This window comes from Rhinoderma darwinii, chromosome 3 (genome assembly GCF_050947455.1).
Source record: "Rhinoderma darwinii isolate aRhiDar2 chromosome 3, aRhiDar2.hap1, whole genome shotgun sequence".
In the NCBI taxonomy this organism is placed as follows: Eukaryota; Metazoa; Chordata; class Amphibia; order Anura; family Rhinodermatidae; genus Rhinoderma; species Rhinoderma darwinii.
Genome location: NC_134689.1, coordinates 74566537 through 74580431, shown reverse-complemented (window position 1 = coordinate 74580431; position 13895 = coordinate 74566537). Strand labels below are relative to the sequence as shown.

Sequence of the window (13895 nt, the reverse complement as noted above, 5' to 3'; positions counted from 1 at the left end):
TCGATTAACGACACATACAGACATGGAATACGGCAGCTCCAGTCCCATAGTGACTGCGAACGGGGCCCGTTCCATCCACTATGGTGTACGCGGTCTGTGTGGGAACGGCGCATGCGCCGCTCCCACACAGTCCAATTTGAAATGCGCGCCGTCAGGCGCCATTTTCCTGTGGACCGGAAGTCGCGGCCGGACAGTAAGATTACTACTTCCGGTCGCGGCTTCGGGACTCGTGCACTTGGAGCAGCGGCAGCAGACGGAGCGGACGGTCCGGAGGGAGCGGCGGCGACTGGAGCAGGTAAGTGATTTCTATGTATGTTCGTGTTTTACTGTGTGTTTACTAGTGTATGTTAACCTACTACACTGTGTGTTAGCTCAAAAAATGGCGACACACAGTGTAGGAGGTTAGACCGTTCAATCCCCTCGTTTCTCCCGGCACTAGCCAGGATAAAGGAGGGGGGGATTCTGAGAGCTCACTAGAGCGAGGGATTTTTTCCCAATTTTGCAGCATAAAGCAATGTGGTTGCTTTACCACATGCAATGCTGCAATTTTGGGAATTGCTCCATCTAGTGAACACCAATGGGAAATATTATAAATTGAATCCAATTTATAATATTTCCTGACTCGTGAAAAAAATAAAAAAAATTAGAACACTGTTTAATCACCCACACACTAATTGTTTAACTAAAAAAAAAAATACATTTTTTGCTAACAACACATTCCCTTTAATGACCGCCGATAAGCCTTTTCACGGCGGTCATTAGTGGTCTTTATTCTACAGAGCCGCCATTCCACAGCACTGCATCAGAATAAAGTAAACAGAGCAGGGAGCTGTCAAATTTCCCTGCTCTCAGCTGCCAGATGTAGCTGAGGGCTGGGGGCATCCCTGCTCGTCCAGGTGAGATCGATATTAGTATCGAACTCATCCGTTTAACCCTTCAGATGTGGTGCTCTATAGCGTGCACCGCATCTAAGTTGTTTTCGAGAGAGGGAGGGAGCTCCCTCTCATCCCACTGACACCCGGCGATAAAATCGCAGACTGTCTGTGTCTCCGATGGCAGCCGAGGGCCTAATAAAGGCCCCCAGGTCTGGCTGTAGTGAATGCCTGCTAGGCTATGCCAGAGGCATGTCCTAGCAGATGCCTGTGCGTTTTAAACGGACAGGCAGTATTACACTGCAATACGAAGTATTGCAGTGTATTATAATAGCGATCGGAGGATCGCATATTAAAGTCCCCTAGTGGGACTAGTATAAAAGTTAAAAAAAGTTGAATAAAGTTAATAAGAAAAAAAGTGAAAAAAAAAAATAATATGAAAAACCCACTTTTTCCCCTTACAAAATGCTTTAGTATTTAAAAAAAACACAAAAAAAACCAAAAAGTTACACATATTTGGTATCGCCGTGTCCGTAACGACCCCGACTATAAAGCTGTTAAATTATTTAACTTGCACGGTAAACGCCATAAAAAATAAAATAAAAAGCAATGGAAGAATTGCTGTTTTCTGTTAATCCTGATTTTAAAAAAATGTGATAAAAAGTGATCAAAAAGTCGCATCTACTCTCAAATGGTACCAATAAAAACTACAAGTCGTCCCGCAAAAAAAAATCCCTCATACAACTGCATCGGCGGAACAATAAAATAGTTATGTCTCTTCAAATATGGAGACGCAAGAACAAATAATTTTGAAAAAAATTTGTTTTTACTGTGTAAGTAGTAAAACATACAAACACTATACAAATTTGGTATCTTTGCAATCGTAACAACCCGTTGAATAAAGTTATTGTGTTACTTATACCACACGGTAAACGACATAGATTTAGGGCGCAAAAAAAGAGTGGTGAAATTTCAGGTCTTCTTCTATCCCCCCCCCCCCCCCAAAAAAAAGTTAATAAAAGTTAATGAATAAATTATATGTACCCCAAAAATGGTGCTATTAAAAAGTACAACCTGTATTAGTAGTGAGAAAGAAAACAATTTAAAGATTTAAAAAAAAAACTTTTCCCATTTTTCTTCTAAAGTAATGTAAAAAAAATAAACAAAATTGGTATCTCTACATCCGTAAAAGGCCGAACTATTACAATATACCATTATTTAACTCGCACGGTGAACACTGTAAAGTACATAATACAACTTTTTAATCACATTTTATGTACCAAAAAATGGTACCAATAAAAACTACAGCTCGTCCCACAAAAAATAAGACCACCCACCACTCAATCAACTGAAAAATAAAAAAGTTACGGCTCTCAGAATGTGGTGAAACAAAACTATTTTTATTTTAATAAATAGTCTTTCCTTTGTAAAAGTAGTATAATATAAAAAAAAACTATATCAATTTGGTATAACTGTAATTGTATTGAGCCGCAGAATAAAGTAACGTTTTCGTTTTTACCGCAAGGCGAAAGCTGTAAAAACGAAAACCCCAAAAAATGGAATCAGATTTTTTTCCTATATCAGCCCGCAAATTTTCTTTTTTTCAGTTTCCCAGTACATTTTATGGCACTTTAAATGGTGTCAATAGAAACTACAATTCCTCCCGCAAGAAATAAGCCCTCACACTACTCTACTGATGGAAAAAGAAAAAAGTTATGGCTCTTCGGAGCCGGGGAGTTTTAAAACGAAAATAAGATCAGTCCTGAAAGGGTTAATTTCTAATGAAAAACACGTATGACCACATGTGGGGTATTTCCGTACTCAGGAGAAATGGCTTTACAAAAATTGTTTGCTTTTTTCTCCTTTATCCCTTGTGAAAATGAGAAAATTAAAAAAAAATTGTGATATTCATTTTTGCGGCCTAATTCGAATACATTTTGCGAAAGACTCGTGGGGTCTAAATGCTCACTGTAGCGTCCATGGCCGCGGGCCGTCGGGTTTACTCACCTCCCGACGCCCGCAGCCATGGATCCGTGAGCGCTGGTCCCCATCTCCTTCCTAGGAGACGCCAGTGCTCACTTCCGCTCCGTTCTGCTGTGTCCCGTAGGGACAACGTGTAAACGAACCTAACTAAAACCTAACTAAAAAGCAGTGGAAAGCAATGGAGAAACTGTCCGCTGCGGATTTCCGCTGCGGATTCCAGAGCAATTCCGCCACGTCTGGCTATGCCCTAAGGGTATGCTCACACTGAGTCTTTTGCAGGCAGAAAATTCTGCCTGAAAATTCAGTTTGGAATTTTGAGGAATATTTTGATCTGCCTGCACGCCGTTTGTCGCATTTTTTGTGGCGTTTTTCGCCTGCCGCCATTGAGCGCCGATGGGCAAAAACACACTGAAATACGCTTTCTCTGCTTCCCATTGATGGGAGGTTAAAGACGTAAATGCCCGAAAATAGGACATGTCGCTTCTTTTTCCCGTGAGAAGGTATTTCCGCTTGTGGGAAAAAAAAGTCTCCGCCTCCCATTGAAATCAATGGGAGGCATTTTCGGCCATTTTTTGGCGCATTTTCCAACGCGGTTTCTGTGTCAAACGTGTAAAAAAACTCAGTGTGAACTGACTAAGGGTATGTTCACACATATTGTTTTCAGGAGTATTTTGGGGCGTTTACGTAAAAAACGGAAGAATGCCTACAAACATCTGCCCATTGATTTCAATGGGAAATATGGCGTTCTTTTCCGATGGGGCAGAGAAAACTGGTCCTGATTTTCAGACGTTTTTTAATCAAACTCGCGTTTTTTGCTGCGTTTTTATACGCCCATTTTTCTAAAGAGTGAATGAAATATGGATCCAAAAACAGCTCGAGAAGTGACATGCACTTCTTTTTCCCGGGCGTTTTTGTACGTGGCCTTTTTTCAGAACGGCCGCGTAAAAAAACGCCCCGTTGGAACAGAACTCCGTTTTTCCAATTGAGATCAATGGGAAGATGTTTGGATGCGTTCTGCTTCGTATTTTATCGGCCGTTTTTCGACCATTTACGGCCCGAAAAACTTCAGAAAAAAAGCCGTGTGAAAATACCCTTAGGCCAGGTTCCCACGTAGTGTAAACGCTGCGGAATTTTCGCAACGGAATTCTGTGCGGAAATTCTGCAATATTTACAGTAGCAACAAAGTGGATGTGATTTAGAAAATCTCATGCCCGTGCTGCGGAAAAAACTGCAGCGTAAACATTAAAAAATGTAGCTGCGGTGCGGAATTTAAATCTGCAGCATGTCAGTTTATGCCGTGTTTTCGTTACTTTTCTGTTGCGAGTTTTCCCCATTGAATTCAATGAGGAGAACCCGCTACAGAAAGTCAAGTGTTGCGACTTTTGCGGCAATTCCGCCGCAAAAATCACAACTCAGGAAAAAAAACAATTCATACTTACCCAGAATTCCCTATTTCTTCCTACAGTCCAGCCTCCTGGGATGACGTTTCATCCCATGTTGACCGCTGCAGCGGTCACATGGCCTGCAATGTCATCTTAGCGGGCCAGACTATGCACAGAAAAGAGGGAGGGAGTAAGATAAAAAAAATTTCAGCGCTACTTTCCGCAGCAGAAATTCTGGCCGGAAAACCGCACCACAGAATTTGCTGCGGATTCCAGGTCGAATACACTGCGTAGATTTTGCACAGCGTATCCGACACGCGGAAACCCGGCATTAATATAAAAAGTGCTAGAGTAAAATAATGTGTTTTTTGGGCTGTAAACGTCCCGAAATACGGCTGAAAAATCGGAAAGCAGAACGCCTACAAGCATCTGCCCTTTGATTTTAATGGGCAGTGTTCTGTTCCGACAGGGCGTTTTTTTACGCCTCAATTTCTAAAAACGGCACGTAAAAAGTAGCCCGCGAAAAAAAAAGTGCATGTCACTTCTTGGGACGTTTTTGGAGTCGTTTTGCATTGACTCTATAGCAAAACAGCTCCAAAAATGGTCGTAAAAAAAACGCAAGTTGCTAAAAAAAAGTCTGAAAATCAGGAGCTGTTTTCCCTTGAAAACAGCTCCATATTTTCAGATGTTTTTTGCTAAGTGTGTGAACATACCTTTATACTTATCCCGCTCTCTATATTTCTACATCCAGACCGTCCTCCTAACGTTTCATCCCATGTGACTGCTGCAATTTGGTGCGTTTTTTGGGCCTGAATTTCCTGCAGGGTCCAGTGCAGATACGCTGTGCACTTTTACACAGCGTATCCGCCCTGTGTGAACATGGCCAAATACTGTATAGCCATTGATAAATGACCCCCACTATGGCTAGGTTCACACATCACGTGCAAATTAAGCTGTGGAATCGGCCTAAAAATCTGTACCAAAATCCACAATTAAATTCAAATATATTTCATTGTTGTGTTTGGTGCAGAAGTCAGCCGTGGATTCTCATTCATCACATTGCAATGAATAAAATTTGTGGTGAAAATCTGCAGCTTATGCAAAATACTGGCACCGAGCAGTGTCAGGGCCTTCATCAGTGCTGCGTCGCATACAATGTCCTGACTCTGCCCGCTTTCAGTACATTGTGTGAGCCGCGCTGAAATGCTGAGGGAGCCTGAGGGGAGGAGTGGTAAGGTAAGGATAATTATTTTTTTTGCTTCTTTTTTTTTATTTAACAGTCCAATGGGGGGGAGGAGGGTGCAAAAAAACAAAAACGAAAGCCAAATCTTCGTTTAAGCTCTATAGTAAAATATTGGAATGTGTACGTACACAGCGTTTTGTCATTTTTGGGGTCAGTAGCATTATTAGTAAAATACAGCTCTAGGTCTAAAAAAAAATATCTGTATAGGCTTCTCTATACAACCTCAAAATCGTCAGAAAAAATGCCTATACAAAATGACACTAAGAAAAATACACCACTAAAAATTGTTACAGTTAAAAACACTAATTTATCTTCAGTTTTTTCATGCAGATTAAAGAGGCTCAGTCACCAGATTTTGCAACCCCTATCTGCTATTGCAGCAGATAGGCGCTGCAATGTAGATTACAGTAACATTTTTATTTTTTAAAAACAAGCATTTTTGGCCAAGTTATGACCATTTTTGTATTTATGCAAATGAGGCTTGCAAAAGTACAACTGGGCGTGTTTACAGTAAAAGTACAACTGGGCGTGTATTGTGTATGTACATCGGGGCGTTTTTACTTCTTTTACTAGCTGGGCGTTAGGAATGGTAGTGTATGATGCTGACGAAACAGCATCATCCACTTCTGTTCGTTAACGCCCAGCTTCTGGCAGTGCAGACACACAGCGTGTTCTCGAGAGATCACGCTGTGACGTCACTCACTTCCTGCCCCAGGTCCTGCATCGTCTCGGCCCCATCGGCACCAGAGGCTACCGTTGATTCTGCAGCAGCATCAGCGTTTGCAGGTAAGTAGCTACATCGACTTACCTGCAAACGCCGATGCTGCTGCAGAATCAACTGTAGCCTCTGGTGCCGATGTGTCCTCGCTCGTCCGACACGATGCAGGACCTGGGGCAGGAAGTGAGTGACGACACAGCGTGATCTCTCGAGAACACGCTGTGTGTCTGCACTGCCAGAAGCTGGGCGTTCTGAAGAGAAGTGGATGATACTTCTCGTCAGAACGCCCAGCTAGTAAAAGAAGTAAAAACGCCCAGATGTAACACACATAATACACGCCCAGTTGGACTTTTACTTTAAACACGCCCAGTTGGACTTTAGCAAGCCTCATTTGCATAAATACAAAAATGGTCATAACTTGGCCAAAAATGCTCGTTTTTTAAAAATAAAAACGTTACTCTTATCTACATTGCAGCGCCGATCTGCTGCAATAGCAGATAGGGGTTGCAAAATCTGGTGACAGAGCCTCTTTAAAACACAAGGCAAAAACCCTGTGTGAAGCTTCCTGATGCTACATTCATATGTAGTGGAATTGTTGTGGATTTGCAGCAAAGTGGATGAGATTTCAACAAAACTCATTCACACACTGCATAACATTTCCGAACGTAAATTTACCTGCGGTGCAGACTTTTAATGCATGTCAATTTCTGCTGCGGAATTGTTGCAGATTTTGACTTCTCTAGTGAACTTAATGGGGAAAACCTACATAAACAAATCTGGAAGCCACAAAAAACCCCAGTAGTTTCTCAAAGTTTAAAAAAATAAATAAAAAACAACTTACTAGAAAATACTATACTTACCTCTGGAGCTTCTGCAGCAATTTGTCATGGTGCGGAGGTTAAAGTATAGAGTGGGCATGCGGGCTAAGCCCACTCCATACGTTGCGGGTGTCAACTGTGTATTACTGCTGACACTTCGCACTAATGGCCAGGAACAGAGAGAGCTCTGATCACCACTTAGATGCTGCGGTAAATAGCAAACAAAGCATCTAAGTAATTAGAAAGAGGAATCCGGCAACCTCCAACAACCCTTGCTCCCCCCGCCCCCTTGATAGTTGTCATGGCAGCCTCTGGAGCCTGTAAAAATGACAATACACAATATACAGTATACCATTATTATTGCAGTGTATTGAACCAGCGATCTGACGATCACTGTTCCAAATGCCCTAGGGGGACAAATAAAGTGTTAAGAATAGTTAAATAAAGTTTTCAGTCGTGTACAAAAAAATAAAAAAAATATTAAAAGTTGGAACAACTTTTTTTTTGTCTCTAAAGTAAAATTGATATCACCGGGTCTGTAAAAGTTGAAATTATTTGTTTTTAACCGAACGTGAAAGATGTAAAAACGAAACCCAAACAAATATGGAGGAATCACAGTTTTTTTTTAATTCCACTCCACAAGATTTTTTCAGTTTCCCAGTACATTATATGGTACTTTAAAGAGTGCTAATAGAACCTACAACTCCTACGCTCAAAAAATAAGCCTTCACACCACTCCATTAACGGAAAACTAAAAAAGTTATGGATCAGAAGAGAGGCAGGAGATGAAAAACGAAAACTACAAAAACGAAAAATGGCTTGGACTTCAAGGGGTTATATACAGGTGTCGCTTGCCTCAAAGTGATAGGTTATTTTTAATCCCTTAATGACAGCCAATTTTCGTTTATTCATTTTCGTTTTTTTCCTTCCCGCCTTCCAAAAGCCATAACTTTTATTTTTTCATCGATATAGCCGTTTTTTGCGGGACAAGCTGTAGTTTTTCATGGCATCATTTATTGTACCATATAATTTACTGAGAAAAAATATATATTTGTGCTGTGAAATGGACAAAAAACAGTGATTGCGTCATTTTTTTGGGGTTTAGTTTTTACAGCGTTCATTGTATGGTAAAAGCTAAATTTTTACTTTATTCTGTAGGTTGATACGATTACGGCTATACAAAATTTAGGGTAGGAACACATACCGTAAACACTGAGGATTTTCCGCAACTTATTAATTGCGGAATATCCACAGCGTATTACAGTAGCAGCAGGGTGGGTGAGATTTCAACAAATCTCCTAACCACACTGCGGTAGATTTCCGCCAAAAAAAATGCACATAAATTGACCTGCGGTGTGTTTACTTCAACCGCAGCATGTCAATTAATTCTGCGGGTTTACCCATTGAATTCAATGGGGTGCTTAAACCCGCAACAATGCAGTTTGTGTTGCGATATTTGCAGTGGAATCACAGCGAGGCGTGACAAAAATCGCAAGTAAGAAAAAAAAATAATGAAGTTATACTTACCCAGAGTTCCCTGCTTCTTCTCCAGTCCGGCCTCCCTCGATGACGTTGCATGCCATGTGACTGCTGCAGCCAATCACAGGCTGCAGCGCCACATGACCTGCAACGTATTCCCAGGAGGCCGGATTACGCGCCGAGAAGAGGGAAAGGATAAGTATGACCCTTTCTTTTTTAAATTTTTCTGGCGCCACTTCGCAGCGGAAATTCCGCCGGAAAAATGCATCACAATGTGGTGCCATTTTCCGGACGGCATTCCCTGCGGTATTCAGGGTGGTTACGCTGTGCAGCTTATCGCAGTGTATCCGTAAACTGAATACGTTGTGTGTGTTCCCACCCTCATGGCTTTTTTTTATGCTTTACCACTTTTATAAATACATTTTTTTTTGTCTCGCCACATTCTGAGAGTCATAACATTTTTATTTCTCTGTCGATTGAGTGGTGTGGGGGCTTGTTTTTTGCAGGGTAAGCTGGAGTTTTTATTGGTACCATTTCGGGGTACATTCAAATTTTTGGGAGCTAAGGTGACCATAAAACAGCAATTCGGCCGGTTTTTTGTTTTTTTTAAGGAGTTCTCCGAGCAGCTTAAATAACATTATATTGTAATAGTTCAGACTTTCACGGATGAGGCAATACCCGTCATGTTAACGTTGAATTTTTTTAACATGACTTTAGGGAATTTTATTTTATTTTTTTACATTTTTAATACATTTGAAGTGTTTAAACGGCCAGGATCAGAGCGATCTCTTTTCTTGGCTGTAAGTGTGAGGTGTCAGTTGTAATATAGTGCATGGAGTGGGCTCAGCAAGAGAGCTCTCTACATACTTCAACCCCCGCACCAGGACAGGCACGTTCTGGTGCGTCAAGGGGTTAAAACCGTACAATTAATTAACTGTAATGTTTATTTTTACTAGGCCGTTACACTACCTGCAAATATGAGGTAAGTTCTTTCACTATATTGGCAGTCACTCTACAAATGTGGGTAAGACACAGAGAACACCTATTAAAAAAAAATTGGGGATTTTAAAGATTTGTATAAATATCACAACATTATAAATCAAGTGCAGCCTCTACTGTTTTAGTATACTAGGCTTGCACTGAGTGCTCTCCTCACTCACAGAAAAGAGAATCACAGGCAGTCAGGTCTATGGGGGGGGGGGGGGGAATTATTAATACTGTCGTTTGATACTCCAGTCTTAAGCCTTATTTACACTAACGTGTTAAACGTCCGTGTGTCGGCCGTTGAAACAATGGGCGTCACACGGACCTATATAATTCAATGTGGCCGTTCACTCAGCCGTCGTTTCAACGGACCGTGTAAAGGGTCCGTGAGAAAATAGGACATGTCTATTTTGTCAAGCTTTGCGCATCCCTCCAGAGACTCTAATCTATGGAGGATTCGTGACATCGGGTCCAGCAGCGCAGAGAACGGATGAACCTCGGACGTGAAAAACTACAATTTTTCACGTCAGAGATGCGCAACGCTCGTGTGAATCCGGCCTTAGGGTATGTTCACACAGAGTTTTTTGCAGTCAGAAAAATCTGTCTCAAAATTTTGATCTGCCTGCACTCTTTTAGCCGCATTTTTTGTGGCAGTTATTGGCCACAACCATTGAGCGCCGCGGGCAAAAAACGCAGCGGAAAATGCATTCCCTGCCTTCCATTGATGTCAATGACAGGTCAGAGACGAAAATGCCTGAAGGGCATGACGCTTCTTTTTCTCGAAAGCATTCCTCCTCCCATTGAAATCACTGAAAGGCGATTTCAGTAGATTTTTGGCACGGTTTCTGATGTGGTTTCTGGGTCAAAAACAGCGCCAAAATACTGTGTGAACGATGCCTTAATATAAAGACAGCTGGAGTAAAATGCGCATTATTTATTACGAGGCACACGCCTTTTAATAAATTAGGTGCATCTCTGGGTGTCTTTCTGCAAAATGGGAAATCATTTATGCCTTAATTTATATCAGTTTCTGGCATAAATTATGGTAAAGTTGTTTGGCCACTTGTGGACCCGCCCCATTTTACCACAAATTGAGCAGTTTGACACTTTTCTATACCAGAAACCTGGTGTAGATAAGCAAAATAATTGCCCCATGTCTTAACATATACAGTATGACACTTTGGTGCTTTGAATTATATAGTATAAGCAATGTAATAATGGACTATATTTGTACTAGCATATATATATTAACAAATAAAATGGTGTAATTACATGCTAAATTGTATTTAAAGTAGCCCAAAACCAATAGATTGCTGGTTTCCATAACTGGCAGCCATTGCAATTAGCCACTATCCTGGGGAAAGCACATGGGTCATTTCTTATTTTTCATGCAGCACTGATAATGGGAAAGTAAGGCTTATATGGCATCCATTGAAATCCGTGAAGGAAATTTGGCTTCACGACAATTTTTATGGCGATTAAAAAGTCGCAAACTATAGCGCAAGCCATATTTGCACAATAGTTAGCAAATTTATGCTGCTTTAAGCTGCTTTTGCCAATTTTACTAGCGTAAATTATAGTGGAAATCTTTGCCAGCTCGTAAGTGAGAAAAGATTTCACTTTGTGGTACACATGCAGTCCAAGATACGACAAATCTATTAAGGGGCGTGCGCCTATAAATAAATTTGTCACATCTTAGTCCAGCGGGCTTCAGTCTAACGCTACGTTCGAACCCTGTTTTTGCATCCTGTTGAAAGGTCCTGTTTTATTTATTGGTCAAATTTACCTTTAAAACAGGATGGAGCTGGACAAAAAAAGAATGATACAGGATCCTGTTTTCTGTCCTGTTGACAGACATCTTGTTTCATCCTGTTTTAACCTCTTTGGCCTTCTTCACACAAAGAATCTTTCAAAAAACGCTAGCGTTATTAAAATGTAACATTTTTTAAGGTGTTTATAGTAGTGTTTTTAGTGGCGTTTTTTATTTGGTGTAATTTTGTACATGCTTTTTGTATCGCGTTTTTGAAGTCCTGTAGAGAAGCCTCAATAACCAGAGCATTCTGCATTTGGAAAAAAATTGCACTGACCACAAAATTGCCTCAAAAAGGCCACAAACCAAAACAGAGTTGTGTGTTGTGCTTTTGATATTTTACTTTAATGTAACATATGGCACTAAAATAAGCTATACAAAATGCTCACAAAAATCCCATTAAAAACACCATAAAAAAATGCAACAAAACGCTGTGTATGAATCCAGCCTTGAGGACACGACCAATTTTGGCCTCGAAAACTCGTTTTCTCTTTGAATGCCACGCTCCGCTTTGATCGAGGCATTCAAGGGGTTAACTACGGAGATCTGAGATTTCTCTAATCTCCACTTTTAGGCACTGTTGTGACACGTTTTTTTATACGGAAACCGCGTTGGAAAACACTGCAAAAAAACGTCCGAAAATGCCTCCCATTGTTTTTTTTTTAATGGGAGGCGGAGTCGTTTTTTTCCCGTTTTTTTTCCCTATATTTGGGCATTTACGCATTTGACATCAATGGGAGGCAGAGAAAGCATTTTTCGTGGCGTTTTTGCCCGCGGCAAAAAAACTCGGTGTGAACAGGGCCTTAGACTAGAGCTGCGACTGTGTGTTACAGCCGTTGCCCCACTCCTGATCACGCGGGCACACTTGCATGACGTGTATGTCATGCCGCTAATGACAAGCATAGACGATAACTGTCATCAAGCATTTAGGGTGTTTTCACATGGTGCAGTTTTGCAGAGTTTTTTTTTACCGCCTGGCCGAAAAAAGCATGTGGTTTTACCGCAATTTGCAAAATCGCAGGAAATCACAGTAAAGGGAAATCCGCAGCGGACAGTTTCTCCATTGGTTTCCACACCTTTTTAGTTGGGTTCATGCACATGTGGCGGAAAACTCCGCTGCGGACCATAGGGTGCGGTGTGGAATTTGGTGTCCACAGCATACACTGGCTGTTGCGGACGTGTAGCGGACTTCTTGCGGACTCATTGCAGAATTTCTCCATTGACTTCAATGGAGATTCAAAATTCCGAAATGAAATCCGCAGATGTTATGTGTGTTGCGTTGCGTATTGATTTTAAGAAAATGATATTTCTTCATTCTGGCTGGACCTATGTATTTCTAAGTCTATATCCAGACTGAGATGAAATGGTTTAAAAGACAGCAGGAAGTACTCTTCACCTAAATACACAACGGCTAATCCGCATCAATTTCCTGCACATTTTAGGAAAAGCCGCAACAGAAGCTGCAATGCAGATTATGTGCGGCATTGATGCGGTTAGTGTCGGCATAAATACTGTCTGCATAAAAAGTCTGGCCATGCCCTAAAACCGCATACTTTTACGCACCGTATGAAAATACCCTAAAAGATACTTTTTATTCTAATAATGAAAAAGAAACAGGACATTTCAACAGGATGCAAAATTATGGCGTGAACCTAGCCGAAGAGTGGTGTATGAAGCGTGTGTCTTAGTAAATATGGATCAGTGAGTCATTTGTCTCTAGTGGATGTTGGTTCTCACTAGACATGGCCCTTTCTTTTGGCCTAGGGAGGCATACTTGAGCAGGTGATCCTTGGATAACCACTTTGCACATGCCATAATATGCAGTCAGACTGTTATTAGCAAAAAAAAAATTAAATCCCATACAACCCCTTTAAAAGACATTAAAATAGATAATCTGTATATTATTACATACGGGGCCAGCTCCAGGTTTATGTGGGCCCATGGGCTACACAGACTTAGTAAGCCCCCTTGCGGGGGAACACACGACGGCTATAAAATGACAGAAAACATCACTTTGTGCCCCCATATAGACGTTAGGCCCTGTTTATGCCCCCATATAGAAGTTAGGCACCCAGTTTCTACCCCCATAAATGTAGTGCCCTCTGTAGATAGTGCCACACAGCCCCCCTTCCTGGTAGTGCCACATAGCTCTCCTCCCAGGTAGTGCCACACAGCCCCCCTCCCAGGTAGTGCCACGTAGCCCCCTCCTCCAAGATAGTACCAGACAGCCCCCTCCTCCCAGGTAGTGCCAAACAGCCCCCCTCCCTGGTAGTGACACAAAGCCCCCCTCCCTGGTAGTGCCAGACAGCCCCCCTCCCTGGTAGTGCCACACAGCCAACCTACCCGGTAGTACCACACAGCCTCCCTCCCTGTGACTGGCACCTTTTGGGTTCCCTCTAGCATTGCTGATGCTCTGGCTGGGGATTTCGCTTCAGGAGAAACCCCTGACGTCACTGTCCATATATGGACAGTGTTGTCATGGGCAACCCCAGAGCCATAGTCCTGGGCAGATCACTACTAGCACTCTGCCTGGGACTTCTGCTCTGCTCCTCACATCTTTGCCCATATATGGATAGTGATGTCCGGAGCAGAGCTGAAGTCCCAGG

The 13895-nt window shown here is 41.8% G+C and overlaps 1 protein-coding gene across 1 annotated transcript in view; it reads left to right on the top strand.

The window, feature by feature from the left end:
- The window catches only part of LCP2 (lymphocyte cytosolic protein 2), a 353127-nt gene that overhangs the window by 267553 nt on the left and 71679 nt on the right, over positions 1–13895 (top strand). The window contains exon 10 of the mRNA XM_075859992.1: positions 9452–9477. Within this exon, the coding sequence (XP_075716107.1) occupies positions 9452–9477 (26 nt within the window). The remainder of the gene's footprint in view (positions 1–9451; positions 9478–13895) is intronic.